Source organism: Malaya genurostris, chromosome 3 (assembly GCF_030247185.1).
Source record: "Malaya genurostris strain Urasoe2022 chromosome 3, Malgen_1.1, whole genome shotgun sequence".
In the NCBI taxonomy this organism is placed as follows: domain Eukaryota; kingdom Metazoa; phylum Arthropoda; class Insecta; order Diptera; family Culicidae; genus Malaya; species Malaya genurostris.
Window position 1 is genome coordinate 192615450 of NC_080572.1, and position 27247 is coordinate 192642696.

At 36.9% G+C, this 27247-nt stretch overlaps 1 protein-coding gene across 7 annotated transcripts in view; it reads left to right on the forward strand.

Moving 5' to 3' along the window:
- The window catches only part of LOC131436133 (cyclic nucleotide-gated channel rod photoreceptor subunit alpha), a 437495-nt gene extending 412985 nt beyond the window's left edge, over positions 1–24510 (forward strand). For all 7 annotated transcript variants that reach the window (XM_058604643.1, XM_058604647.1, XM_058604645.1 and 4 more), the window contains one exon: positions 22144–24510. In XM_058604643.1, coding sequence (XP_058460626.1) covers positions 22144–22651 — 508 coding nt within the window. In that variant the 3' untranslated portion in view covers positions 22652–24510. The remainder of the gene's footprint in view (positions 1–22143) is intronic.
- The last annotated feature ends 2737 nt before the right edge of the window (positions 24511–27247 follow it).

Here is a 27247-nt window from a genome sequence, read left to right on the forward strand (position 1 = left end):
TTTTAAGAATTATCGTATTAAATCAACAAACAAAAATAAGGTGGTTATCTAAAATTTTTGTTTCGTCAGTCATCAATGCTCGTTTAACAATCCATGTTTCGATCACTTAAAAAAAGTGTTTTTTTTTTGTAAAAACTGTAAGGGACACCCCTACGGAAAGACCGAAATCAGCATTTTGGCAAAAAAAAAGTTGATTTTCTGATTCTAGTCAGTTTTTTTGGAGACAATTGAAAAAAATCTTGGTTTTTGCAATAACTGAATGGAAACATATATTGGAGAAGCCAAATGAATTAGAAACTTAACAGAAAAGATGTTTTTTTTTTGGAAAAGATACGCTTAGAGACACGACTCGAACCTGCGTTCTTATGCATTCCGTGCGTACGCGCTACCATTTCGCCACCCTAAACCTTGTGATAGACACAGCTATAAACCACGTACGTCAAACATGGTCTACATCCTGACTGTCTCCCGATCGATACCATACATCCAAATATCTTCTCTGTTCATCAAACACTAGTCTTCTCGCTCTATACCTATTTTCCGCTCAAGCACGGAGTAGGAGAGTGTTTTTAGAATCGCTTGTCACCTTCTCTACTGGTGCCAGTCGCAGGCTGGGTATCGTCAGCGACAGACCATATAAAAGTTGTATTGATAGTCTGCCTTTTCCTACCAGAAGTAGATTGTTACGGAAAATCAAACCGCAATTGCACGGCTACAAAATCGATCTCGTAAATGAGCTAAATCAGTCATGATTTCAGGAAAAACTGTATTTTCATGTTATGAATATACACCATGAATAATATTCATGAAATCATGATTTTTTTTCGCCGGTAACGCTACATAAGCGTTACATTTTTCTCTAACGAAGACCATGAATAATTTCGACTGATATCATGATCATAAATCATGAAAACTAGAAGAAATATTCCGAACCTTGACTGAGATTGTTCATGATTCCAGGAATATTTGTGATTAGGTTGGAATTCTTTGGAGCCGTAGGTATTAAATGATCCTTACATACTGGGCACTTTCTTAAAGTGGATTTTGTTTAATTTGTTTATTTGTTTATTTGTTAAAATAATTCATCTGACAAATAATAGTCTAAATGAAAGGAAAAAGGTACAAACGGTCAATTTATAAAAAAGAAACACTTGATAACTTTTGTGCAAACTTATGCGATGGTTCCCCAAATTCGAACAGATGCTCAACTTTGGAAAATGCACGTATACATTCTGTCATTGGTTCATGTAGTCCGAAAGTAGTACGATGAAATCTTGGTTGAAGTAGACTCGTCGAGCGTAGAGATCGCTGAGAAGCACGGAAGTCAAGGAGAGATAATAATTTTGGTGAATCAATATCGCCATTGATCACTTTAGCCACAAGTAACGCTTGCTGTATTTTTCTACGTCGCTCTAGTGTTTCCAGTTCAATCAGGCGACAACGGTCAGGATACGGTGGGAGATCCAGTGGGTTCCGCCAGGGAAGGTCCCGCAAAGCAAATCGAATAAATCTCTTTTGTACACGTTCTATCCGTAAATTCCAAACCAGTTGGTAAGGACTCCAAATTAAACACGCATTTTCAACTAGTGGACGCACCAATGAGCAATACAACGCTTTCAAACAATACGGATCCTTGAAGTCCCGACTAATTTTTGCAATAAATCCGAGTTGCCGTGTTGCTTTGGAAATTAAAGTTGATCGGTGTAGATTAAAGGTGAGTTTAGCATCCAACAAAACTCCGAGATCATTGACAAATTCGACTCTATCAAGCGTTTGTCCATCAATTTGATAGTCAAATACTATTGGATTTATTTTGCGATGAAAAGTTATAACTTGACATTTCACGGTACTGATTATTAAAAAGTTTCGTCGACACCAGTCTACGAAAATATCTAGGAGCTCCTGAAGATGGACACAATCTTCAACAGCACGGACTGCCAGGTACAGCTTTAAGTCATCAGCGTAAACCAATCTGCATCCGACGCCAAGTAGTAAAGCAGCATCGTTGAAGAACAGCACAAACAGTAGTGGACCAAGGTTACTGCCCTGAGGAACACCCGATTTATTCGTGAACGGAGAAGAAGTACAAGAGCCAAGCTGCACACGTAGTACTCTGTCGCATAGATAAGAGCTCAACCATTTTACAAACGTTCTCGAAGCGCCTAATCGAGACAATTTTGCTATTAGTATTCCATGATCTATTCGATCAAATGCAGCTTTTAGATCGGTGTAGATGGCATCAACTTGTGACTTTTCTTCGATCCGCGTAATACATGTCGATGTAAAATCCAGTAGGTTCGTATTCACTGATCGTCCAGGCATAAAACCATGCTGGTCGGTGGATATGTATGTCTTCGTTTGAGATAATATTGAAGCGCTAACTACTAGCTCAAATAGTTTCGACGCTGCTGGCAAACTAGTTATACCACGATAGCTTCGAACATTCAGGCGATCACCACTTTTAAAAACTGGAAACATAAAAGACTGTTTCCAGATTGTCGGGAATATACCATGCTCAAACGACTTATTAAAAATTGCACATAAAGGATCGGTCAGGACGTGGGCGCAACGGCTATAAACTACTGCTGGAATACCGTCAGGTCCCACAGAGTATGACTTTTTTAGCTTTTTTGCGGCGGTAACGATCATATCAGGAGTAATTGTAAATGTACTTATATCCACTAAACTGTCAGGAACATCCAGCGCGGCGGTCTCTGCCTGGCTGGCAGATGCGGTGCTATCAGCAAAGACAGAAGCGAAAAATCTCGCGAACAATTCACAAGAATCTGATGTACCCGTTGATTCTACCCCATCAAGACGAACGTTTGGAGGGATTGATGAACATTTTCGTTTCGAATTGACGAAGCTCCAAAACTTTTTAGGATTCCGCCGTAGATCAAACTGGATGCGCATTACATAGGTTTTATATAAACCAGCATTCAATAACCTATATTCATCACTGGATTTCTTGAAGTTTTGCTTAGTTACAGAAGAACGCCATCGACGGTGTTTTCGCTGCCAATGATTGCGCTCTCGTTTCAATGCACGGAGACGAGAATTCGCCCACGGAGGAGAAATGGGACGCTTCACGAAAGGCAAATTAGAATTGAACCACTCCAACAATAGGTTTATAAACTGCACAGCCATATCATCCACATGGTCGAGCACCTTTAAAGGTTCCCAATTCGTATTTAGAAGAAATTCTATCAAGGCATCAAAATCTATTTGCCTATAATTCAACTCTCGAGGTTCATTCAAAACAGCAGTTCGGCAAACCTCTTTACCATGATCAATTGTAAATGATATTGTTAAGGGCGGGTGATGAAGGTCAACGGGTAGTAGTGGAGCGGTGCTATTCTTTACACTTAATGGTGGCTCGAGAGGACCAAACACTAAATCTAGAACACGTCCGTTGTGATTTTTTTGTTGGTTTGCTTGAAAAAGGTTTAAATAATCCATACCGTTGATCAAAGCGGTGCTAGCGGCGGTGAGCTGAGAGGAGCTAGAGTAAATATTTCCATCACTTCCCTCCGTCCACACGATGCGAGGCTGATTGAAATCACCACACACCAGAACAATATCATTGGATGATGATTTACATAATACCTCCGATACGGAACAAATATGTGCATCAATAACACCAACATCTTGGCTTTTGTCAGGAGGAATATAAACAGCGCAGATCTGTACTTTTTGACCACACACGGTGACACTTGCGCACACTTGCTCTAGGCAGCGTCCATTCATTGTTTCGATTATCGAACAAGTGTGTGCTTGCGAGACGGCAATCCAAACACCACCAAAACTTCTTTTTTCACTATTTTGGGAACTCCGATCACAGCGAAAGACGTTGAAGGCGTTTCCAAATAGTTGTTATGAATTTATACGGTCATCGAGTCCAGTCTCCGTTAGTATAATTGCATCGTAACAGCAATCTTGCGTGGCCAAGAAAATGTCATCAATTTTCGTTCTTAAACCTCGAACGTTCTGGTAGTAGATCCAAATTTTGTTGTCGTTATTGCCGTACTGTAACGTGTGATTCTTTAGCGCAGGAATATCAATATTTTCAAAAAAATACTCGCCTCTGGTGGAAACCCTAGGGTTTCCACCGTCCGCTGTACATCGCAGTGGAATATAACTCCCTACAAGTTGCTTGTGCTGGGGAGAATCATTCGTCGGTCGTAGTTTTTTGGCAGGTTTATAAATTCGCGAAACAGTAGTCCAACCGGCCAACGGGATGGATCCAGTGCCTTTGCTTTCATATCGGTGTTAAGTCCAATTTTATATGATACGAAAGACATGTTAGAGACATCCTTGCCTTTTGGAACGAGCCGTACTAAGTGAATTGGTTCATTTAAATCCAAGCAGCGAGAGACAATTTTTTGTACATCACTATCTGAGACTAATGGGTTGAGCCCAGAAAGGTACAACCAAAACTTTTCTGCGTTGGTGCAAACAGATGGAACGGAGAGGTCACTAAAGTCGATCTGACTGGTTCCATGATCTGAAGGAGCTTGAATGTTTGTTGTATCATCCACCCGGCGACGTTTTGAACTCCTAGATAACGTGAGATTCGGCCATTCGGATTGACTTACTGTTCCCGTTATGTTGGCGATTTTATCAGTTAGGACAGTCACTGCATCGGAAAGCTGCTGTACTTGAGCAGTTAAATCAGGTACCACACTATGTGAATTTAGCGACTCACGGGAACAAGCTTGTCCATTATCATCGATGTATTTGCGAATACTTCGACCGTTAAGCTCTTCCCTGCAAACGGTGCATACTAGCAGAATTTTGCCGAGAGTGAAGGCTTCCTTCAAGCCTCTAGTGTTAATACCGCAGCAGGCTTGATTGATATGCAGAAAAGCATCACAGAAACCACAACGCATAGGCTCGAGATCGTTGATTTCCTTTTGACACTCGCCGCATTGTTTTTTGTCCATTATGTCTCTCTACAAATTCGTAGTACACGGTCGATGAAAACAAAAGCGAGAACTTGACGAAGTCGATGAGGCAACTGTCAGCGATGATGATGGATGCGTGTGTAAAACCGATAATAGGACACTTTTGAAAGAATTTATTCTAAGTTTCCCGGCTCGTAAAAGCTTAATCGATTGGAACTCCACTCGAAAAGGCTTCAGAAACGTCCACCGAAAGTGAGTAACAGATTGCAGCTTCTAGACTAAACGTTTTTACTACACAAACTTGAGAAAACTGAGGCACAGTACAAAAGTATACAAAGTCAAACTTAACGAACTTGAACTTAACGAACTTGAAATGGAAATGACATTACGAATGCATGGTTTTATTTCTTACCAAATTTCTCAGCAGCTTGCGAAACAATATACGATCACGGACCACTCTACAGAAAAGCTTAAGATCGTTTTCTTCCAGTTCACTAAATTCTTGGTTTGTTGTTATACCATGATCCCCAGTTACAATACCTATGTAATTGTCGAGACCAGCTCGCCGAAAAACATTCTACAAATCTAATTTTGGAATTTATGGGTCAAATCGTGGATTATATGTCTTTTGCTCATCGGTAATGCCACTAACGGTAAAGTAGATCCAGCAAAGTGCATATACTCGATTTGCGCTTCTTTATTCATTTAACAGACCAACTGTAACTGGATGTATCGTAACACATACGAAAACCATCAAAAAATTTGCAAGCATTTTCAACAAGGCTATCCTTCTTAGCTTTTTAATAGATTGTTTTTCTTTGGCACTTCTCAAGAGTTTTTGATTAATAAACAAACAATAAAACAAAATTCATTTTCGTTTTCTTAGTGCTGTCTTTCAGCAGTGATGGTGACAGATAGATGGAGTCAAATTTTCTGATTTTAATCACAAAATTAGTTGCCAACGGGAATCTCGTGTTGGATTGAAATTTTGCTGGTTTATATCCAGGATATTTGCCAGCTAAACACATTCTCTAGAAAAGAGAGTTTTTTTCAGCAAGGTATGTTCTGAATTTCAACTAATTTAATAGTTGTTTTATTGTTGAAATCAACTAATTCAAAAACACTAATATGAACTAGGCGCAGAGCTAGTTTCGGTTGTTTCGTGTATTGGGTTGTTCGATCTGTTGATGTTGAGGACTACACAATTATTGTCGAAATCATTGCCAAAATTTGTTTTGAATATATTTAGACATTGCGAATTCAATGTACGGAAAATAAAACAGTACAAACAGTTCTTAAAACCCTAAAGTTACCAGTCTTGAAAAGATTTTTTTCATTGTATTACACCTATTTCTTGGAAATATTTCGAAGATCAATTGGCTAATACTTCCAGTTCCGGAGATATAATCGAAGAAGTGACGTAACCGGAAAATCGCACTTTTTATCTATACGCTATAATTTTCTCGGAAATGGCGGAACCGAACAAACTTAGGTTCGTGTGAATCCTAATATTGGGTTGTGAAGTTTGAAGTTTGAAGAACAATTGGTTGTCATTACCGGATTGATGGTAGAAGTGATGTAACCGACAAAACGCGTTTTTTCAATTTGCACTTTTTGTTAGAAAGTAACAAATCATTAAGTTCAAATATACTATGGCTGACAGGCACGTACCTAAAAGATCGGGCCCTTGCCCTCTCCCGAAATCAAAAACGGAAACAATAAAATAGTTTGATAAACTTTATGGGGCTGTTGATCATGCAGATTACACCGTGAGATAGTGATTTCGTGATAGTCGAAATTTCACTGACACTGACAGTTTCAAAACTACATAAAATGAAGGTTAAAACAGAGGTACAATAAACGACAATCATAATAATTTGTAAAATTGAACTGGATGACCGGAAAAATTCTGCAGATGACAAAGATATCCTGCCGCTGGATCCCACCCATACTCATTTAGGACTGAAAATATGAACGCAAGCGCACTTCGAATACATGTTTGGTTGGATCCATTGTTATATACCAGAGCAATGAATGACAATGGGCTGGAGTCAGCATGAGTGCTTCCAAATGGCACGAGTGCCTCAAACGCAATGTGATATAAACAGGTGGGGCAGACCACATGGCTTACTTGTGTTAGAAATCAGAACTTTGTAAATAATTCGGTATGACGACATATATGAATGTATTGAAAGCAAGCACAAGGTTTTTAGTTTTAATTGGCTTAATTTCACTAACACAAACGAGTTGCGTTTGCCCCACCTGTTTCTACCCCATTGACTCAAACGAGGCTCAATGGATCGGAAAGATCCACCTTGTTCACCTGATTTGGCTACCTCGAATAATTATCTGTACTCAAACCTCAACCCATCTCTGAGAAATTGATGTGAATTTCGTTTTGAAATTTAAGACCACTACTTCTGGAACTTAAAACCAAAGCCAGTATAGCCAAAGTAAATCTGTCTGGTCATCAACCAATATGATATAATATGTATCTCTGGAACCTGAAATAAAACCATTCATTTGAATCCATTCTATTATTTGTGAAAATCGGCCTATAGTCATCTCAGGTAAATCTAAATGTGCGTTCTGGAAATTGGAAAAGCCCAAAAGTAAAGCTAAATGAACCAACTAACAAGACCTAGAAATTGAAACAGTTTTGAATCAATTGAAGAAGGTATTTCTATTTTTGTTGCATCGTTTCTTCTAATGACGATTTGAAATTTTCAACACCCTACATCACCCTGTATTTCCGGACCAAGAAGTTGGATCTCGATTAAATCAAATGTCATATGGAATAAAAACACCTTTCATTTGAAAATAAGTTTTTTTTTAAATAGGTCAAGCAACATCGTCTACAATAGAAATCGGTGTAATTTCCATTACGATGTTTTGACCGCCTTTTCCGGTGCACCAGTTCTGGGGTGAAGTCAACTGGCCCCTCCCGAAACGAAATTCTGGGTACTGGTCTGATTGTTGATACTTTTTGTTTCGAGAATGTTATCGAATATGCGACGTAAGTCATGGTTTTCTGAACTCTGAATGAAATTGTGTCAGAAATTATCCTGACGAAAAAAATATTTCGATTTCTTCACGTTTCGCCTTCGGCGCATCAGTTTTTGCAGAAGTTTAAATTGAACTACCATCTCCGCCTAGTATATTGGACCGCTAAACAAACGCAAAGTTTACACTATTTATGTGACACTCGGAAGATATTGCACCGAGATGCAATGTCATTTCTGACGTCTCGGGCGTGTTTCAATGAGACTGTTTGAATAACAAGAGAACAATGTTATCACACCACTAGGTGGATTAAGAAGAGGTTTTCTCAAATGCGAAAATACACTTTGAAATTCATTCCCTTTCTAGACGAACGGCACATAAAATAAATCCGTAGAAGGTCCACTTGTTGTTGTGCGCATCAACCTTCTTTATGACATTACGAACTGCACCGAGTGAAAGTCGATGCCCATACTAGTTTTGTGGAGGGGCTTCTTTTTGATGTGATTACACACATTGTAGAACTACGAATACGAAACTGTCATCTCCGTTAGGAGAAGCTATGATAATGACTTGAAAAACAGAAAAATGATGTAGATGGTTAATATCTGATCACTTTTTTCAAGGTTTCATATTCCTTATTTTGAATTCGCTCCCCGCTTTTTTCGCTTTTTTTGAGAAGAGACTAAGGAAAAATCGCTTTAAAATTTTCAATAATATTTATCCAAGAAACGGTGGGTTCGATCGATTTGGTATCTTCTGCAATATTTTATGTAGTTAAAAAGATTATGTAAAAAAAATTGGCTCTGACAAATTTTGTCTTTTTTTGTTCTAAAAATAGCACTTTATTTTCAAATATCTAAAAACGCAGTTCAAACTGAAATAATACCAAATTTTTAGAATGAAGAAATAGTATTTGAAAAAGTTACATTTTTTCAAAATAATGTAAATTTTTTAAATCATGAGAATTTTTTTATGTTTTTCAACAAAATTTTATGAAAGAACGCGAAATTTCCCATTTAAACGCTTTTGCTTTTGTTTTTGGGCCGAAAACGCGACGATTTTCTTGGAGGCATGATACAGCTGACCACAAAGCTCTTTCTTGGTGTAAAATAGTCAGTAAAATCGATTCCGTGTATTTAGAAGGGCCGCACGAAACGCTATCATATTCATTTTATTCCAAGCTTCTATTTCATACTGCTTTGTATTCAAGCTTAACTATATAACATAGAACCGAAGAACTTGCAGAAGAGCAAATAGAGTTTTTCTGATGTAAAAAGTCTAACAAATCGATTGCATATAGTTTTACTGACAGCAGCAAACTCGTTGTGCCGTTTTACCCCATTTCTCTTCCAGTTATAATATTCAATTGAAATATGATCTACAATCCAAAAGCAGATCCAATACGAACTATTAATATTAGTTTATATTACGTACAAAACAGCTGTGATCCAATCAAACACAATGGGAATGACAGTACTAGCTTGTTAAACCCGTTTTACCCCAATTTATATCAAAAGTCGTTTTTCTGGTTAAACTTTCTTTCGCATACCGAAAGCAGGCTGAATGCGGTTGATGAAAACCGGCTAATATTACGAAGAAAGACCTAAAAATAAGATTACATATGAATTTAATGTCCGCACGAATCTTGTTATACCGTTTTACCCCAATTCATTTCATAAGTCGTATCAATCTGTCGTAGACGAATCACTGTCAGCAGAAGACACTGACGATACTGACGAGTGGTGATGAGAAAATAGAGAAAAAATGATCTAATAAAAGAATGAACACACATTTTTTTCTCATTATTTTTTTTTAAATAATTTTTCAAATCAACGTACATTGATCATGTTACTGCGAAAACCAATGGGTATTTTCATCAAAATGCTAGTATAATATAACCAATCTGTTTTATCAATAATCGATTCGACCAGACTATTTTCAGGATTCAGGAAAATTTTACCTCGAAACTGTTATAAAACCCTCAATGACAAGTATAAACCATAAAATGTATTTGGATCGTTGAAGTTTTTTACGAAATATGGACCAATATTGATAGTTTTTATTGGATCCGCTTCCAAATGGTAGATAAAAAGGCTGAATTAAAAAAATATTATGTCTCAATCAAATAAAATTACTGTAAAACGGTATAACAGAATTCGTGCGGTTATTGAATCCATTCATAATCTTATTTCTAGGTCTTTCTTCGTAATATCAATCGATTTTTATCGACCGCTATCAGCCTACTTACGAAATACGAAAGAAAGTTCACCCATAGATACAACTACATGACATACATTGTGGTAAAAATGGTTAAACGGACTAGTACTGTCATTCCCCTTATGTGTAATTAGGTCACTGAAGTTTTCTACGTAATATGAACCAGTAGGGAGGTCATATTGAATCTGCTTCAGGATTGTAAATCTGACTTCAACATAAAATTATATTCTGGGAAAATTGGGGTAAAACGATGTAGCGCGAAGCATGCGATCATGGAGGCTATCTGTTAATTGTTTTTTGAGGTTATATGCAAAACATTGAACTGTCTTTTTAACCATAATTGGTACAAACACCGATCAGTAGAACTTCTTTTCTGTAAATTCATGGAAGAAGATGACTGGGGGCAAAGCAGAATACAGTTACTTGCAATCAATTTTATTAAAAACAATCCGTTTATCTTACTTATGAACATGTCAGGAATACCTTCCGATTGGTCAAATTCAATTTTTCCAAAGTTTCAAAATTAGACGTCGAAGTAAAGTCAGAAAAAAGAGGAATTGGAGCAAAACGGGCATGATAGTGAATTATGTGGATCTTCTAACTACCATAAATCGATTTTACAGAAAAAATTGCATAAGAAATGCTTACTTTGAAAATATTTGCTTAGGTTTTTATAAAATTATTGAGCAAAGTAGCGTTTTTGATCGTTTTTTCCTCACTGTTCAGCGGTTTGAAAAAAAAAAGTTCGGACGATTTTTATTTTTGTGATGATCTTTGATTCTTGTTAACGTAGACGTAAATTTTCTTGAATCAGTGGTTAAATTGTTAACTTTCGTTTTTTTTTATTCAATAGTATAATATTAATTAATAATTAATGATTAATAATTCTTCTCTCAATATTGAGACTTTGACCCATACAGGCTCGGATTCTTTATATTTAGGAGTAATAATTTCTTCAGAAGTAAAGCAAGAGTTTATGGCTATGCGGATTCCACCTCCAGATTTTTTCTGACAGAGAGATAAATTTCGGTCGTGCCGAAATACGTTAAAATTATTTCCAAATACTTCTTCACTTCTTACACTTTCATCCCAGCTGCTTTCAGTTCCAAGGATTACGTCGAAAGAGGAGGTTATTAAATTTTGATGAATTTCTTTCATTTTGGCCGGGCTTTTCATGCGGTTGAAATTTTGGCAATAGACCAAAATTTCAGTCACATTTTGTCTGTGAAGCGAAGAAGTTTTTGAGAATTCTGGAATACTTACATTACTAATTTCTGTGTCTATGGCTTCGTCAAAGGGCGTCGTAATTTCTGGCCTTTCTGTTTCAACAGACTTCGCAGCCGATTCTTAGCGTACAGAATCATTGCATGGCTAGTACTATGGATTCTACTGACACTAAGAATCCTTCCAGGTCGGGGCTCGAACATACGACAGCTGGCTAGTAAGACCAGCGCCGTATGCATTGAACCGCCAACCCGGGTCACTGACTGCATTATTACGGGTCCCTGATCATGAGAATCAAAAAACAATGTGATCATTGAAATATCATCGTATTAAGAGATTTTTGAATACAGTATTTTAACAAAATAATTCGCAAGTACCATTTGTTTCTATTCTTGATATTTTGTTTTGTTATGAAGAATGAAAAATCAATTTTGAATCTTCGAATTTCCGGGCCCCCTGAAAAAATCCGGGCCCATGGGAATTCCTTAATTTCCCCCTCCCCTCTCGGCGGCTCTGGTTAAAACTAAAATAACTCAAAACTTCTTGTTTTTGATGCTCATTAGTCATCAATGCAAAATAAATGCAGTCGTGCACAATAAATGGATTGTCATACTGAAAAAGGTGCGCGGAATTTCTTTCAAAGCTGAGTATGTGAAGTCTGATTACTTAATATCAATTTTAATAATTGTTCTACCGCTTTATTCACATTCAATGCCAATCCGTGCAGTGACAGTTGTGGCCATAGTTGTTTTAGTCAATTTCCCTGAAAGTCAAACCTCAAGTTTTCTTTTAATTGCGATAAAGTGATGTTGCTTCAAATGAGCAAGAGACTTCCCTGAAGAATTTAGTGATATTGCCTTCCTCATATGGAAAGAAAATGAAAGCAAAGCTTGTAATTACATTCCTTTCGTGGAATTTGACCTTCTGTTTCAACAGACATCGCCGCCGATTCGTAGCGTACTGAGTCATTGCATGGCTGGTACTACGATCCTACTGACACTAAGAATCCTTCGAAAATACGGCAACTGGCTTGTAAGACCGGATGCTTTATGCATTGAACCTCCAACCCCGGGTTAAGAAAAGGACTTATGAACCGAGGCCAGTGGGGACGCAAAATGTTTGTGTATTTACCTTATGATAAAAAAAGAACCGGAATTTTCATTTTAAAATTCCCGCGCTTGTCCAATCGGTAAACTTTTATTCTCTCAACGTTGCCAACACTTTTATACACATTCTGTCAAATTTTGACGCATATCGTACGATTAGTTTTTGTTTGGCGTCTATACAAAGAAGTTGAAAAATTTTCGTGTGGCGATTTTTATAATGAATGAAAATTTAGAACAATGGCCTTCGAAGCGCCATTCGATCGATTGTTGTGCGGTTTCAACGTCATGTTCATAGATCCACATCTCATCACCAGTTATGATGCATTCGATGAATGTGGGGTCACTATCTGCGTTGGAAATCATCTCTTTGGCCACATCAACACGACGCTGTTTTTGAATGAAATTCAGCTTTTTTGGCACCAGCCGAGAAGCGACGCGTTTCAAACCCAAAACATCAGTTAAAATGTGTTCGGCTGATCCATAAGAGATGCCCAACAACACAGCAATCTCTCTAATCGGTACAGAACGATTTTGCAACACGATTTGCTTCGCCGAATCAATGTTTTCTTCAGTAACAGATGTTGTTGGGCGGCCAGATCCAAGCTTGTACGACCACCTTTGAAGCGTTTATACCATTCGTATGCCTGTGTTTTTCCTAGACACGATTCACCAAAGGCCTTTTCTAACATTTTCAACGTTTCGGGACACTTAAATCCATTTGCAACACAAAATTTGATGCACGCACGTTGTTCTAAATTTCCATCCATTATAAAAATCGCCACACGAAAATTTTTCAACTTCTTTGTATAGACGCCAAACAAAAAATAATCGTACGATATGCGTCAAAATTTGACAGAATGTGTATAAAAGTATTGCCAAAGTTGAGAGAATAAAAGTTTACCGATTGGACAAGCGCGGGAATTTTAAAATGAAAATTCCGGTTCTTTTTTTATCATAAGGTATACCAAAAATATGCACTTGATTTACTTGAAGATGGCTGAGCAAATTTTCACAATTTTTGATTGATATCAAAGATCATACCATCCTATAAAACGTTACTGAATTTTATATGGCTCAGAATCCCGGTTCCGGAATTACAGGACGATATGTGTAAAAAATTTGAAAAATATTTTTTTTCGATTGTAATAACGCGTTTTATACACGGCGATGGGAAGGCGAATAAAAATCTTCGAGCTAGCAATAAAGTTTTTATAATGAGTACGTTCTGTAGTTGCTAGTCAAAAACCGGTTTTAATCTACCTAGTGGTGTAATGATGCCTTTCTCATAATATTGTGGTATTCTATTCAAAATTATTCTCTTCGATTTTTGAAAGAAACCAAGAGATTGTTTGTGCATAATATACAGAATAAAACAGTGCTTTGATTGCGTAGGTCATCCTAAAGAAAACGAAGTGGGTTCACTATTATATGCACTTCCGGCACCCGAGAACCGGTATAATCAAAGTCGGTTTGTACGGCCACCAACTAACATGACTTACAAACTCTATTAAATGTTTGTTGCATCCGAAAATATGCAGTAATTTTTGGTAGGACCATAAGACCTTTCAATTGACCCTAAGATTGGAAATAACGGTTTGGAGTCCAGTTTATATTTTTTTACGGTTTTTGTTCCGCCAGTTTAAGTGAAGGTGTACAATATTGAACACACTTTACCCTATAACTCCGGAACCGGAAGTCGGATCCTTATAAAATTCAGCAATTCCGTATGGGACCGTGAGACCTTTCATTTGCATCTAAGTTTCTACAAGCTTATCCTCGTTTTAAAGCTGCTTTTAAGCTGTGAATCCAGTTTAAGGATCAATTGGATTTTGGATTGGATTTTTCCCTCTGTTCAGTTTTCTCGGGAATGGCTGACTCGATTTCAACAGTCCTAGGCTCTTTTGAAAGTAGGTTTGATTCATCTCCAATATGTTATGTTCACATTAACTTAGATCATCAAATAGATGATGATCTCATGGATGCTGAGCTACCCCAAAGGCAGCAGAAGGAGATAAAAACAAAATCTCAAATCAGCGTTAGATGGCAAAGTAGAAGTGAAGATAGGCATGTGAAGTGGCGTGTGTTGTATTCCTTTGGATGTGTTTCCATAGATATAGGACTATAATCGAATGGCCAGGTATCTATCAAATTTAAAAACACTTCTTTTTTTTCCTAAAACCAATTTCATTCATCAATGTAATTTTCTTCAAGAGCAACACAATCATTCCAACGCTTCTCTAAGTTCTCGATGCCGCACTTGAAAAAGAAGTAGATTAGGTTTCACATTAGGCGATTGCTTCTTCATTTGAGTTGAATTTCTTATCTGCGATAATTTTTATTGAGATCTGCAAACAGCCAGTAGTCACTGAGGGCCAGATCTGGACTGTACGGTGGATGAGGATGGGTGGATGTTTCTTTTCGTTGATTTTTGCATTCAAACGATCTAACAACGCTATGTAGTATTCACTGTTGTTTTTTTGCCTCTCTAATATAGGAAGGTTAATCAATCACTTGAGAAATCGACTAGTAAAAAAAGTGTTATATACCATTTGACTCAGTTCATCGAGCTAAGCAAAGTCTGTGTGTGCGTTTTTGTATGTGAGTGTCAAATAATCTCACTAGGTTTTCTCGGAGACGGTTTAATCGATATTGACAAACTTAGATTCAAATGAAAGGTCTCGTGGTCCCATACGGAATTCCTGAATTTTATCCGGATCCGACTTCCGGTTCCGGAGTTATAGAGTAAAGTGTGTTTAATATTGTACACCATCACTTAAACCGGCGAAACAGAAGACATAAAAAAATTCTAAACTCAAATTTGACTCAGTTCATCGAGCTAAGCAAAGTCTGTGTGTGCGTTTTTGTATGTGAGTGTCAAATAATCTCACTAGGTTTTCTCGGAGACGGTTTAATCGATATTGACAAACTTAGATTCAAATGAAAGGTCTCGTGGTCCCATACGGAATTCCTGAATTTTATCCGGATCCGACTTCCGGTTCCGGAGTTATAGGGTAAAGTATATTAAATATTATACACCGTCACTTAAACTGGCGAAACAAAAACCGCAAACAATTTTTTAAACTGGCCTCAAAACTACACCAATCTCGATAGCCATTATCAGTAGAAAACTATCATGGTTCCCGGTTTTGTATCTTCACTCAATTTTCTTAAAAATTCACCGAACGGATTTCAACAAGCTTACCCTCGTTTTAAAGCTGCTTTTAAGCTGTGAGTTCAGTTTAAGGATCGGTTGGATTGCTCGTACGCTCAAAAATGGATCTTACTCACTTTTCTCGAAAATGGCAGAAGCGATATTCCCAATCTTAGGGTCAAATGAAAGGTCTTTTGTTCCCACAAAATATACTGCATATTTTCGGATTTAACAAAAATTTCAACCATCGTTTAGAGTACGATAGTAAAATGGTATAAAAACTTAAAAGCCCACTTCGTTTTCTTAAGCATGACCTAATCGATAAAAGCAGTGTTTCATTCTGTATGTTATACTAGTTAATGCACAAACAATTCCTTGGTTTCTTTCAAAAATCGAAGAGAAACATTTTGAATAGAATACCACAGTATTGTATATGAGAAAGGCATCATCACACCACTAGGTGGATTAAAACAGGTTTTTTCCTTTCTGAATACTGAAGCCATAACATTTCCAGCTGAATGTTGTGCCTTTGCACGCTTTCCCCGTCTTTCCAGTCGGCTGCAGTCGACTCAGATGATGATAGTTTTTATTTCAGAGTAAAATGATGGATCCATGTTTCATCCATTGTCACATATTGACGCTAAAATCAGAAATCAGCGCTGTTGTTTTTGACCGACTGAGAGTAAACGCGTCACCCACTTTGAAAAAAGCCGTCTCATGGTCAAATGTTCATGTATAATTGTAAACACACTGCGTTCTGATATCTTTACAGCCTTAGCTATCTCACGCAATTTCAATTTACGATTAGACATAATAAATTTGGGGAATTTTTCGATGTTTGATAGAGTAATCGTCTCAATTGAACGACCAGAACGTTCACAATCATATGCGTCTGTACGACCACGTTTAAATTCAGCGAGTCAATAATAAATGGTTTTTTCGATGGAACAGAGCCCGGATTAAACTTTTGAAGCCATTGCTGAGCTTGTACAGTATTTTTTATCTCATTAGAAAGCAATGTTTAGCTTCACTTAAATGGCTGTCATTTTTTTTTCTTACCAAATATCATAAAATTTCACACATAGTCTTTTGATAGTAGGCACTTCAAATTGGTCATATGAATTTGACAAGGATAGCGCCATCTGTGTGCCAGTCACACGACTTATTGAGTGATGTGTTGTAACATTAGGGGTCTATGGATCGGGCTTTCCTTTTTCTTTCCTGTAGACAAGGAAAAACATGTGCTGTGCTCTATATTTTAAATAAAATAATAATTTTATGAACTGAAACTCTTAAAAAAGATTTATGTTTTGAAATTAATTATTCAACGAAATTACCTCTGACGAAACAGTTTCGGTGAAACTACCCACTTTCATTATATACTATTGATAACTGAACTAGAGCGATTTGGGTATAATTATTTACCATTTGTCTTCATACGATCAGATCGCATTGTTAATTTGGTTCTGCTTATACTCATGTAGTTTTCGCTTGAAACTGAAACAAACCCAAGTAGCATTGCACAAATATGAATTTTGTCTACTTCGCATATTCTCCAGCAATTAGCAGGTGTGATTATCTCATGGATTTGTTCTTCATATCATTATGAACAGAGTTCTAGAAGGCGCATCAAAAATCATCTGACTGAAATTGAACTTCACTCGACCGTTAGAAGTTCACTGAAACGCTTTAATGTAAAAGCGATAATGATTAATTTTAATTCACTTGAAAATATGTGATTTTCACGTTGTGCAAAGAATGGCATTGCAACGAAAAGTTAATAGAATTTAACTATGTTAGAAATAATCATTCATTCGATTAAAATGCCTTGAATACCTATTGAATTTTATTCGGATCTGTCTTCTGGTTCCGGAGTTACATTAAATTTATTACATATTTCGTAATTACTGAAATTTACCAAAAATCAAAAGGTTTAATTTCAAATATATCGTTTCCAAGTATCCCGGTCCGGATGTACCGGAAATAGTGATCAAAGACTCTAAAACGGAACTCAGCTTCATTTGTTCTAAGATGGTTGTATTGATTTTTAAAAACTTAGGTTTACATAAAAGGTCTTCTGAATCAAAAATTAGAACTAATTAGCTCCACTGCAATGCATATAGTGTGAATCATATGGAGTCATCGCTCGGCAATGACCGGTTATATGGCAAATATGAGGAAAAATAGACCTATTTTCTGTCTAAGCCTTCAATTAGTCAGTCTAACTGTGACACGGAGTTTTGAGCTCTGCAAGGGTAAAGTCCACAAATGTTCTGTTTTTTTTGCCGTTTAATGTAATCTTTATTTTAAGTTTTTCGTAGTTTTACAATAGTTTACAAATTAAGTGATACAGTGTTTCTTTTCATCTTTGTTCCAGTTTGTGACATTCGTTCTGATTTATTGTATTTTGCATATGCTGTAATAGTTTTGCTAGGAAGCAAGTGTTGATTATGCACACAAATGTTCTGTTTACGACTGCCTTTTTTAGACTCCTGCAGTCATTCAATCATCGTCACGGAAGTACACCTTGACTTGCGAGCTTCCGTTTTAGTGGCCTTTTACGGCATGGAACAGGAAACCAGTGGTTCAATTCTTGGTTGAAAATAATTCTGCCGGATGCCACATGGCTTACCTGTTTGGTGGACTTAGGTATACCACCGGGACAGGTGGACCGTAGTGTTATTCTTAGCCAGTTGGAAAACCGCTACCGACACTACACGGTTATCTAGGCTGCTCAGAAGGAGAAGTTGACAACGATCGTCAATTTCCATTTGTGACCGAGCAGCCGGGTTTTGAGATGGCTGAACTGTTTTTCACAAGCTATGTCTTTCTCAAAGTACTCATGTTCTCATAATGGTGTGGTATTTTCTAAAAAGCAATTTTTTTGAAAGTTCGTTCGGGCATATACTGGCACAGCGTAAAAACTGAAAAAGATTTGAGCCACATTTAGTAAAATTTTACTATTTTCGGCTTTTTCATTTTTAGAGCTTTTATTTTTTATTGGCGGATGAATTAGAGAGAAATTAATAAATTTATTAATAAATAAATAAAGGATTTTTAATCACTTGGAAAACCGATTAGTAAATTCCTGAATTTAAAATGAATCCGGTTCCTGAATTGCGCGGCTAAGAGTGTTCAATTTAATTCAAAAACTGTTTCCTTGCGTTGATTATGCTAGCTTGTGCTCGAACTCTCTTTCCTTTTTCTAAATAATGAACAGTTTTTGAAGAATCCTATATAATACATGGAATGAGAAGTCCCGGGCTTAACATTTTACAGTCGTTTTTTTACTGTGAAAGTTTTTCTGTTCTTCAGTATATTTTACATCTAGAGCGATACATTTGTCACATCCGTCCTTCATTTGATGGCCCTTGAAGAAAAAAAAAAAAGATTTGTCAAGGCCTTCAAAATAGGCTTCCGTTTCTGCAATGACCTCTACATTCGACAAAAATTTCTTTCCCTGGAGAAACTCTTTCAGGTTTGGAAATAGATAATAGTCGCTGGGGGCCAGGTCTGAAGAATACGGGGGATGGTGGACCAATTCGAGGCGCAAATCATTCAATTTCACCATCGCTTTTATGGATGAATGCGCTGGACTGTCTTTGTTCCATAGCTTGATGAAAACTAGAACTCGTCTGACACGATCAACTGTTATTTAAACACTAGTAGATAGATTGTCATGAAATTTAGTATTGAGCCATCTAGAGGCTTGTTCTCAACAAAAATATACACGGTTCGAAACTATTCCCGTCTTTTCTGTGAGAGGCCCGGGACTTTTCAATCCAAATAGCATGAGAATATGGGAAAGGTTTCATCACACATTCAGAGGGTTTTTGTATCGCCGCTATAAATGACGGTTCGTAATTGTAAGCACACTTTATCCTGTTTTTCTGGAACCGGAAGTCGGATTCAGCAGTGTGCTCCGTTTCAAAAAAAAAAAATATTTTGAAGATCTTTTACAATTTCCAAAACAAAATGTAGCATTGGTTATGTTGGTTATCAAAGAGCATAGACATACACATCCAAAGACATAGGCAAATAATTTCTGACGAAAAAAATATTTCTATAGGAAAAAATAGACTATTTTGACATTTAAAGGCACATTTTAGTTGTGCGGTATACCACTGATTTGTTGTGAGACATTTTATACGACTACTGGGGCATTATATCTGCGACTATTTGAATATTTGAATGTTTGAATCTTGAATAAAAATAATAGGTCTTTCGCTCTAGATAACGGTATTAACACTTCACCCAGTTGTTCCGGAACCAGAAGTCACATACGAACACAAGTCAGTGTCAGTCTATGAGATCATAATAAGTTTCATTTGAGTTTAAATTTATGCAAATCAACTCTATTGTCTCTGAGAAAATAAAGAGTTCCGTTTTCGAGCTTTTGGCAACTGTTTCTGGGACCTCCGAGAAACCTCAGTCGTATTCGAATGAAATTCGGTAGGGTTATATGGATTGTAAGACCTATCATTTGAACCCAAGCTAGTGAAAATTTGTGAAGCGTTCTTTGAGAAAATCGAGTGAACTTTTTTAATTTTTTTGTTTGCACATTTTCCATCGTTACTACGGAACCGGAAATCATATCGTAATAAAATTTATCAACAGGCCATGGGACGTGTTTTCACAAATTGAAATGCATTTACGCATGGAGTGTGGGACTCTGCCCAGGGCCAGAACGCTTGTGATCAGATATCTTTAAATCACATCGATCAAAATCAGTACTGAGCTGTTGTCACCCAAAATTGGTAGTGATTTGGAGCTAAAATGTTCTTGATTCGTGTAAGATCAATCATTGGATGATTCGATCTGCATTTGGGAACAAAATCGTCTATAATAGTTATAGTATTATATATCGTCTATAATAAAATAAATTCTGATTACACCCAATAAAACGCTATTTGACATGAATTCAATTTATAGAAGTAACAGGAGCGCAGGCTTTGATAGTTGCAAACACACAGCAGGCGCACTTTTTGAATGTCGCGTTTGAATTGGCTTGAAAAAAACTTCGCTCCTGTTACATCTGTGTATGATATTCAAGCTAAATAGGATGAACTAATCAGTTGCATAACATGCCTTGTGATTGAACGTTTTTTTTTCTTAGCATTATAAATATTATTAATCCGCACATACATGTCAATATTATTTGCAGTTTTATTGATGATTTTTCTCCGCTAACACGGTATTGTTGAATGAATTTCAAATACATCATGGAGCATAGAATTCCGATGCGGCCGACCAAATAAACTCTGCCATACTTCCATGATGATTTTCTCAATCCCCAGTGATTGGTGAAATCATATTTAAAATAAAAAAATTTCACTAATTAATTTCTCCGTGTACTTTTGCTGATCACATTTAGAAACGATTTTCTGCATCAATCATTTCCTATCGAGTCAGTAGTGATTTGTTTTAGAATTAAGATCTTTACTGATCTCGACTTGACATGATCATGATCATTAAAATCTTTGGCTAATATCACTTGTGATGAAATCAGTAGCGATTTTTTAAGCACGCGATCAGTGATGTAAAGATCAGCAGCGATCTTAGATCACCAATGATTTTTGATATTCAGTGATTTTCCCAGCCCTGCTGCCCACTACATCAGCTTGGATCTCCAACCCTACCCTACCATCGTAAGGTGTTACTTTGGGTTCGATACATTACTATAGGACTATAGGGTCTTTCATTTGAATCAGAGTAAAGAAAGTCGGCTATGCAGTCTCTGAGCAAATCGAGTGCAAATGTTTTCGTTTTTTTTGGCACATTCAAACCCATTACTTTTGAACAGGAAGATCGATCCGTGTAAAATTCAAAAGCGGACTATGGGACCGAAAGTCTTTTTATTAGAATTTGACACAATATTACACACATACATTTTGCGTATTTGACGAACTGAGTCGAATGGTAAAATGGATTTAAAAGTGAGTTTTCACAATGATTGCTATATGAGAAAGGCGAAAACTGGGAATGTGGCAGTTTTGAAAAATGTGTTCTTATGAATCATCGCTTCTACCAGAATAATTGAAAATTATGTCTCTCAGCCGTATTAAATATACCTACATTCTCGAAGAAAATATATCAAAACTTTTAAAACTATCTCAATATTTTCTTAAGGGGGGACATTTTATAACACTTTACCTTTAGTTGGTTTTCGATGGAAAGCATGTTTGTATTTTTTATAGCAATTTACACCTCGGTACATACAAGAGGTGGGAGCATCATCATCATCCTCGTATTTATTTGAATCGGATGAGATCGTAGTCCAATTGTGAGTGTAATTGAAATGTTGCAAAAGTCACTTTTCGAATTTAAACGAAAACATGGAGCGTTACTTGATCGTTGATAAATAATATTTTTGCATGTTTCAAGAATTTTACTTCTACGAGTAGGAGTAGTAGGTCAAATGATCATCGACAGTATAAGGTAAATTCTCATTTTTAGGTTGCGCTGTTCATGGTTTGTTCTAGTAGCTTCTGTAGATAATGCTCTAATTTTTTTTTCATTTCTTTCCTGCCCCCGCCAGCCGGATGACCAGTCCTCGGTCCCATCGTGGCGAATTGAGCGGTAATCGACAGCCCCATTCACCCGGTTCTGTCAGTCCCAGTGTACATAGTTCCGAGGAACGGCCTAGAAGTCGAACGGCTTCCCATCAAACGTCCCGGCCTCAGTCTCAACCGAGTCGGACCACCGGTCGGAGAAGTATCTGCGATGCCAGCGGATTGTCTACCAACAGCAGGGACTTTCTAGGGCCACCGTGTGACTCGCTGACTCACATTGAATCGTCCGGTGCGACACCGCTGCTGGGGTCCCACGAAGCACTAGAGGGTGAAATCAAGCGGCTCCGAGAACGGCTGCATACGGTCGAGTCGGAAAATTTTTCGCTGAATGCCAAACTGGCCCAACAGCAGTGGGAGGTCGAACATCGGTTGGCGGAGATCGAGATGCAGATCTGTGGCGCCTCGTCCGCGTCCAGCATCAGTCAGGAAAATGAAACTGAAGATCTCGAACGGAATCGGGAAAGTATCATATAACACGGAAGCGAGCTGCCTCAAAAAGTTGCCCTGGTGTATGTGCGATGCATGACATGAATTGGCGCGATGGTATTTGTTTTGATGGACAGAACAAGCGACGGTGTTCGGTTTCTTTTTTCCTTCGGTTGGCCAATCCTTGACCGCACGGCTCCGCATTCCGTGTTCGATTCAAATGTTTGCTTGTTTCGACCGATTCGGACCGGTTTGGTGTGGAAAATTTTGACAGTGAAACTAAAACAAAAAAAAAACTACAGCATTACGGGTCATCTTTGACGAAAAAAGGCAGCTACTTTAGAACTTCGAGAACGCGCGCAGAACGAAAGCAGTCTTCCTACAGACAGAAATCGTCGCACAGTCAGTAGGTTTTTGAACTGTGAAAAACACGTCACAACAGATGCAGAGATGTACCACAGAAGAAGAAAATGAAGGAGAAGGTACAGAATAGCGGTTGAGTTTAAACTCATATCACCAATGGTTTGTTAAAATTGATAGTGTCACTAATTCGGGTTCTGAACTTTGGATAAACAAGAAATTTAAAGAAAAAAAAAGTGAGATTACATTTAATGCAACTAATCGTGCTCTGTATGATAGTCGAATCATTTCATAAATGTTTCTATAGTGATGCAAAGCTAGTGAAACCCAATGTAATGAATAGAAGCCAGTCGGAGTAGACAGTTAGGTTAAATACATTCGTAATTCTGGAGAAACTCGTTACAGTCGAACGATGTAGATTTTTTACTAGCAACGAGCCGAAGTTTAGATAAATAGTGAATCACCGTGAAATTGATTACAACTAACAAGCAAAAAAAAGGGGAAAAAACAAACAAACAATTGTTGAGAATAGTGCCGCTAGTGCCGGCATCCAATAACAAGCGAATTTTATTTGTTATGTTGTTTGTTACATGCTCGGTACTGCAGCCACTCATACATGCATACACACGTCACTCAACGATTGGTCACAAAATGAAGCCCCTCGCAGAGGGTTCGATTGTGAATATTTCACTGTAAAAACATATAAAAACCCGTAGAAGTTAAGAAAGTTTTATAACCTCATCCAGAATCGCGCATTCTCAAGTTTGAATACATTCTGATTCCTCATAGAAAATAATTACAATTTCATCGTGAAACACGTCCGCAACCATTTCTTTCATCCAGATGAAGAAACAAAAATACTACTTTTTAAATTTTGATATTTAGAATTACTGAAAACAAAAGAAACACAATGAAAGTTTTATTCGTTCTAATCTACAGTAACCATTAGGTGCGCTTCATACGATTAACCGACTAGAGGGTAATTCCAATCCGAACTTAATTGACTTTTCATCTCTCGAGTCGCGTAAAACTATACTTCCGGTTGATTTGCGGTAAGAGTGCAAGCGCAGGGAGGCACCGCTAACGCTTATCTGCCGACTATTTGCTCCACTAACCATCCAAATTCATAAATTAATCGTTCTATTCACTATGTAGTAAGAAGAAAGGTACGGTGAAGTTAAAAAAAATCATATTTAAAAAAGAAAAAATAAATTAACATCAGCGCAGGAATTGTTCAACTCTCCAACTGACGGTGACGGAGTTACTTATATCACAGATATTGTTACGATTTGTTGACATTTATATTTGTTTGTTGCGAGAATTCGATCAAAAAGATTTCTACTTATTTGGAACATTTCGAGAGCTTGTAAAGCTCAGCCATTGATTTTCTAGTGGTAGTATTTGAGATATTGAAGAATTCTAGTTGGTCGTCGCGTTTCCTTCGCCGAATCCATCCGAATTTGATATAAATTCACTATGGATAGTTGTTAAAATATCAAGATTTTATATCAAACATTTGTATTAACTGTATCTGATTATATCTAAGATAATTTTTATGAGAAATAATATTGTTAAATATTAATTGGTTTGAAATTGTGTATTGTAAATTACAGTTTATTTGCTTTTTTTCAGTAAGAGAAAAATAATTATAATTTCACTATAATGTTTGAAACACAAAATTTTTTGATCTTAGTTCTATATATAAATAAATATCACTACTGATAAATCAAATTTTGGTACAATTTACATTGAATTATCTATGGAGTGCAAAACTGTACATCTTAATTATATGTCTTTTTTGGTAGAAATAACAAAACGAGATACAATTTTAATACAATTCAGATATAGTTTTCTGATCGGGTATCTACTCAAACTTTGAGTTGATCGGTAAAAATGGGTAACGTGCTTTGTTATGACATAACACTTGTACTGAATTTACATTTACCTCAATTTTAAGGTCATCACACGTTACCCAAAATTGGGGAGATGCACTTTAGTTGATTTTGGGTAGGTTCTGACCCAAAATTAGGTAGCGGTTGGTAAGAGTGTACACGGAAAATAAAAACTACCTATTATTTGAGTTCTTTTTAATTAATTTTGAGTTCTTTTGAATCTTTTCTTTCATTCGCTTCTTCCATTGTTGTCAAAATACAAAGAGCAAAACCACCCAACCGCGAGAGTTTCGTTCAATGAGCTAAAATTAAGTAAACCGTATAAACCTGAAATTAAGTCAATACGACTCCACTGTGAAGCAAATAAAACTCATCTTTGAGTAGATTTTTGCACGTGTCTTACGGAAATTACCTAGAGCCACTTTACCTAAAATTAGGTTATTGAACGGAACCCCCAAATTGGGTGGAATGTACTTGAAATAAGGTGGTTTTGCGGTTCCGGTAGATATCATCGATCAAAGCTAATCTACACTCTTACCAGTCGCTACATAATTTTGGGTAGAAACCTTCCCAAAATCAATTGAAGTGCTTCTTCGTATTTTTAAGTAATTAGCGTACTACATAAACCAGACTAACGAGTGATGACCTCAGTACACCCAAACCACCATTTACGTAACAATCGGGGGTTCGAAAATCGAATTATGACATAAAAAATGTTTACGTTATTTGGAATTTTCAACGTATAGAAAGTTTTCCATATGCATTTGTATTTATGGATATGTATAAAATATTGGATAGTTATGGAGCGAATATTATCAGTATTTGCAGGAAAAGGATGTACTAAGTTGCACTAATCTCCAAGATGGTGACTTCCGGTTCATCGATATTCGTTACAAACCATCAGAATATGGGTATTTTCGGAACGGATTTGATGAGTAGATGTCGGAGAACGATGTTTGAGGTGGTCCTGAATTCCAATATGGCGACTTCCGGTTTATTGATATCCCTTGAAAACCCTTACAATATGGGTATTTTTGAAACGAAATTGATGAGCACATGTCGGAAAACGATGTTCTGAATTCCAAGATGGCGACTTCCGGTCTATTGATATTCCTTGAAAACCCTTACAATATGGATATTTTCAGAACGGGTTGATGAGTAGATGTTGAAAGATGATGTTTGAGATCGTTTCGAAATTCAAAATGGCGGCTTCCGGCTATTCCTTGAAAATCCTTACAATTTGTGTCGATATTACTCGAATTGCTCGAATACCTTCACAATATGTATATTTTCGGAACGGTTTTTATTAGTAAGCGCTTACATTTTTAAAGCAGTGGCGTAAAATCTGCGGCAGATCTTAGTTATAGCCAAATTAGTAAAAAAAAGACTGAAATACCAGCCAAATCAGTTTCAGATTATCAAGACTGTTGAAGCTGCTGAACAAGTACCATAAATAAAGGGAAATTCTGGATAAAAAGAGCTGGAAGAGATGGCTATGCCATCTTGAAATTCAGAAATCACCTCAAACATCGTTTGTCAGCAGAATCGTAGCACCAGCCATGCAATGGTTCTGTACACTCTGAATCGGCTGCGGAGTCTGTTGTGAAACAGAAGGTCAAATTCCACTACAGGAATGTAATACCAAACAAAAATTCAAACAACGTTTTCGACATCTATTCGTTAAACAAGTTAATGTAGGGAATTAAAAGAATATTGTAATGGGTTTTGAGGAGTATCAATATACTGGAAGTCGCCATCTTGGAATTCACAACCACCCCAAACATCGTTTTCCGACATGTACTCATGAAACCCGTTCCAAAAATACCCATATTGTAGTAATTTTCATGAAATATGAATGAGCCGGACCTGATTTTCATTGTATGCAAAAACCTCTTTTTACGAAGTAGGTTCGTAAAAAAGTTCACGTTATTTAGGATTTTGTTCGTAAAACGTGTTACGTAAAAAGAGGTAACGTGAAAACGTTTACGTAAACGAAGGTTGAGGTGTATTTAGGGAAATGGAACAGTAACCAAAGTATTGTCATGGAAACTTTACAAATACTCGCTACCTATTCTTCACGGTCAAGTTTGACTAGATAATAACAGTAACTTTTATAAAAACAAATTCATGGAACAAGTTGAAGACAAAGAACATGCTTTAAAACTGCAATGTAATCTGAAAATCGTGAGAGAGGGGACTTACGCGACTTATCGAGGATTAGCAGACAAGTTTTTAGTAATGAATATTTGATTCAATCCTGTGTGCACTTCAGTCTCAAAGAAACAATATAAATACGTTTCCATCAAGTTTCAAACTGTTTATGTTCTTTTCCATTCAACATTTATGATCAAATATTGGTATCCGATGATCTAAACTAAAATATATAATTAAA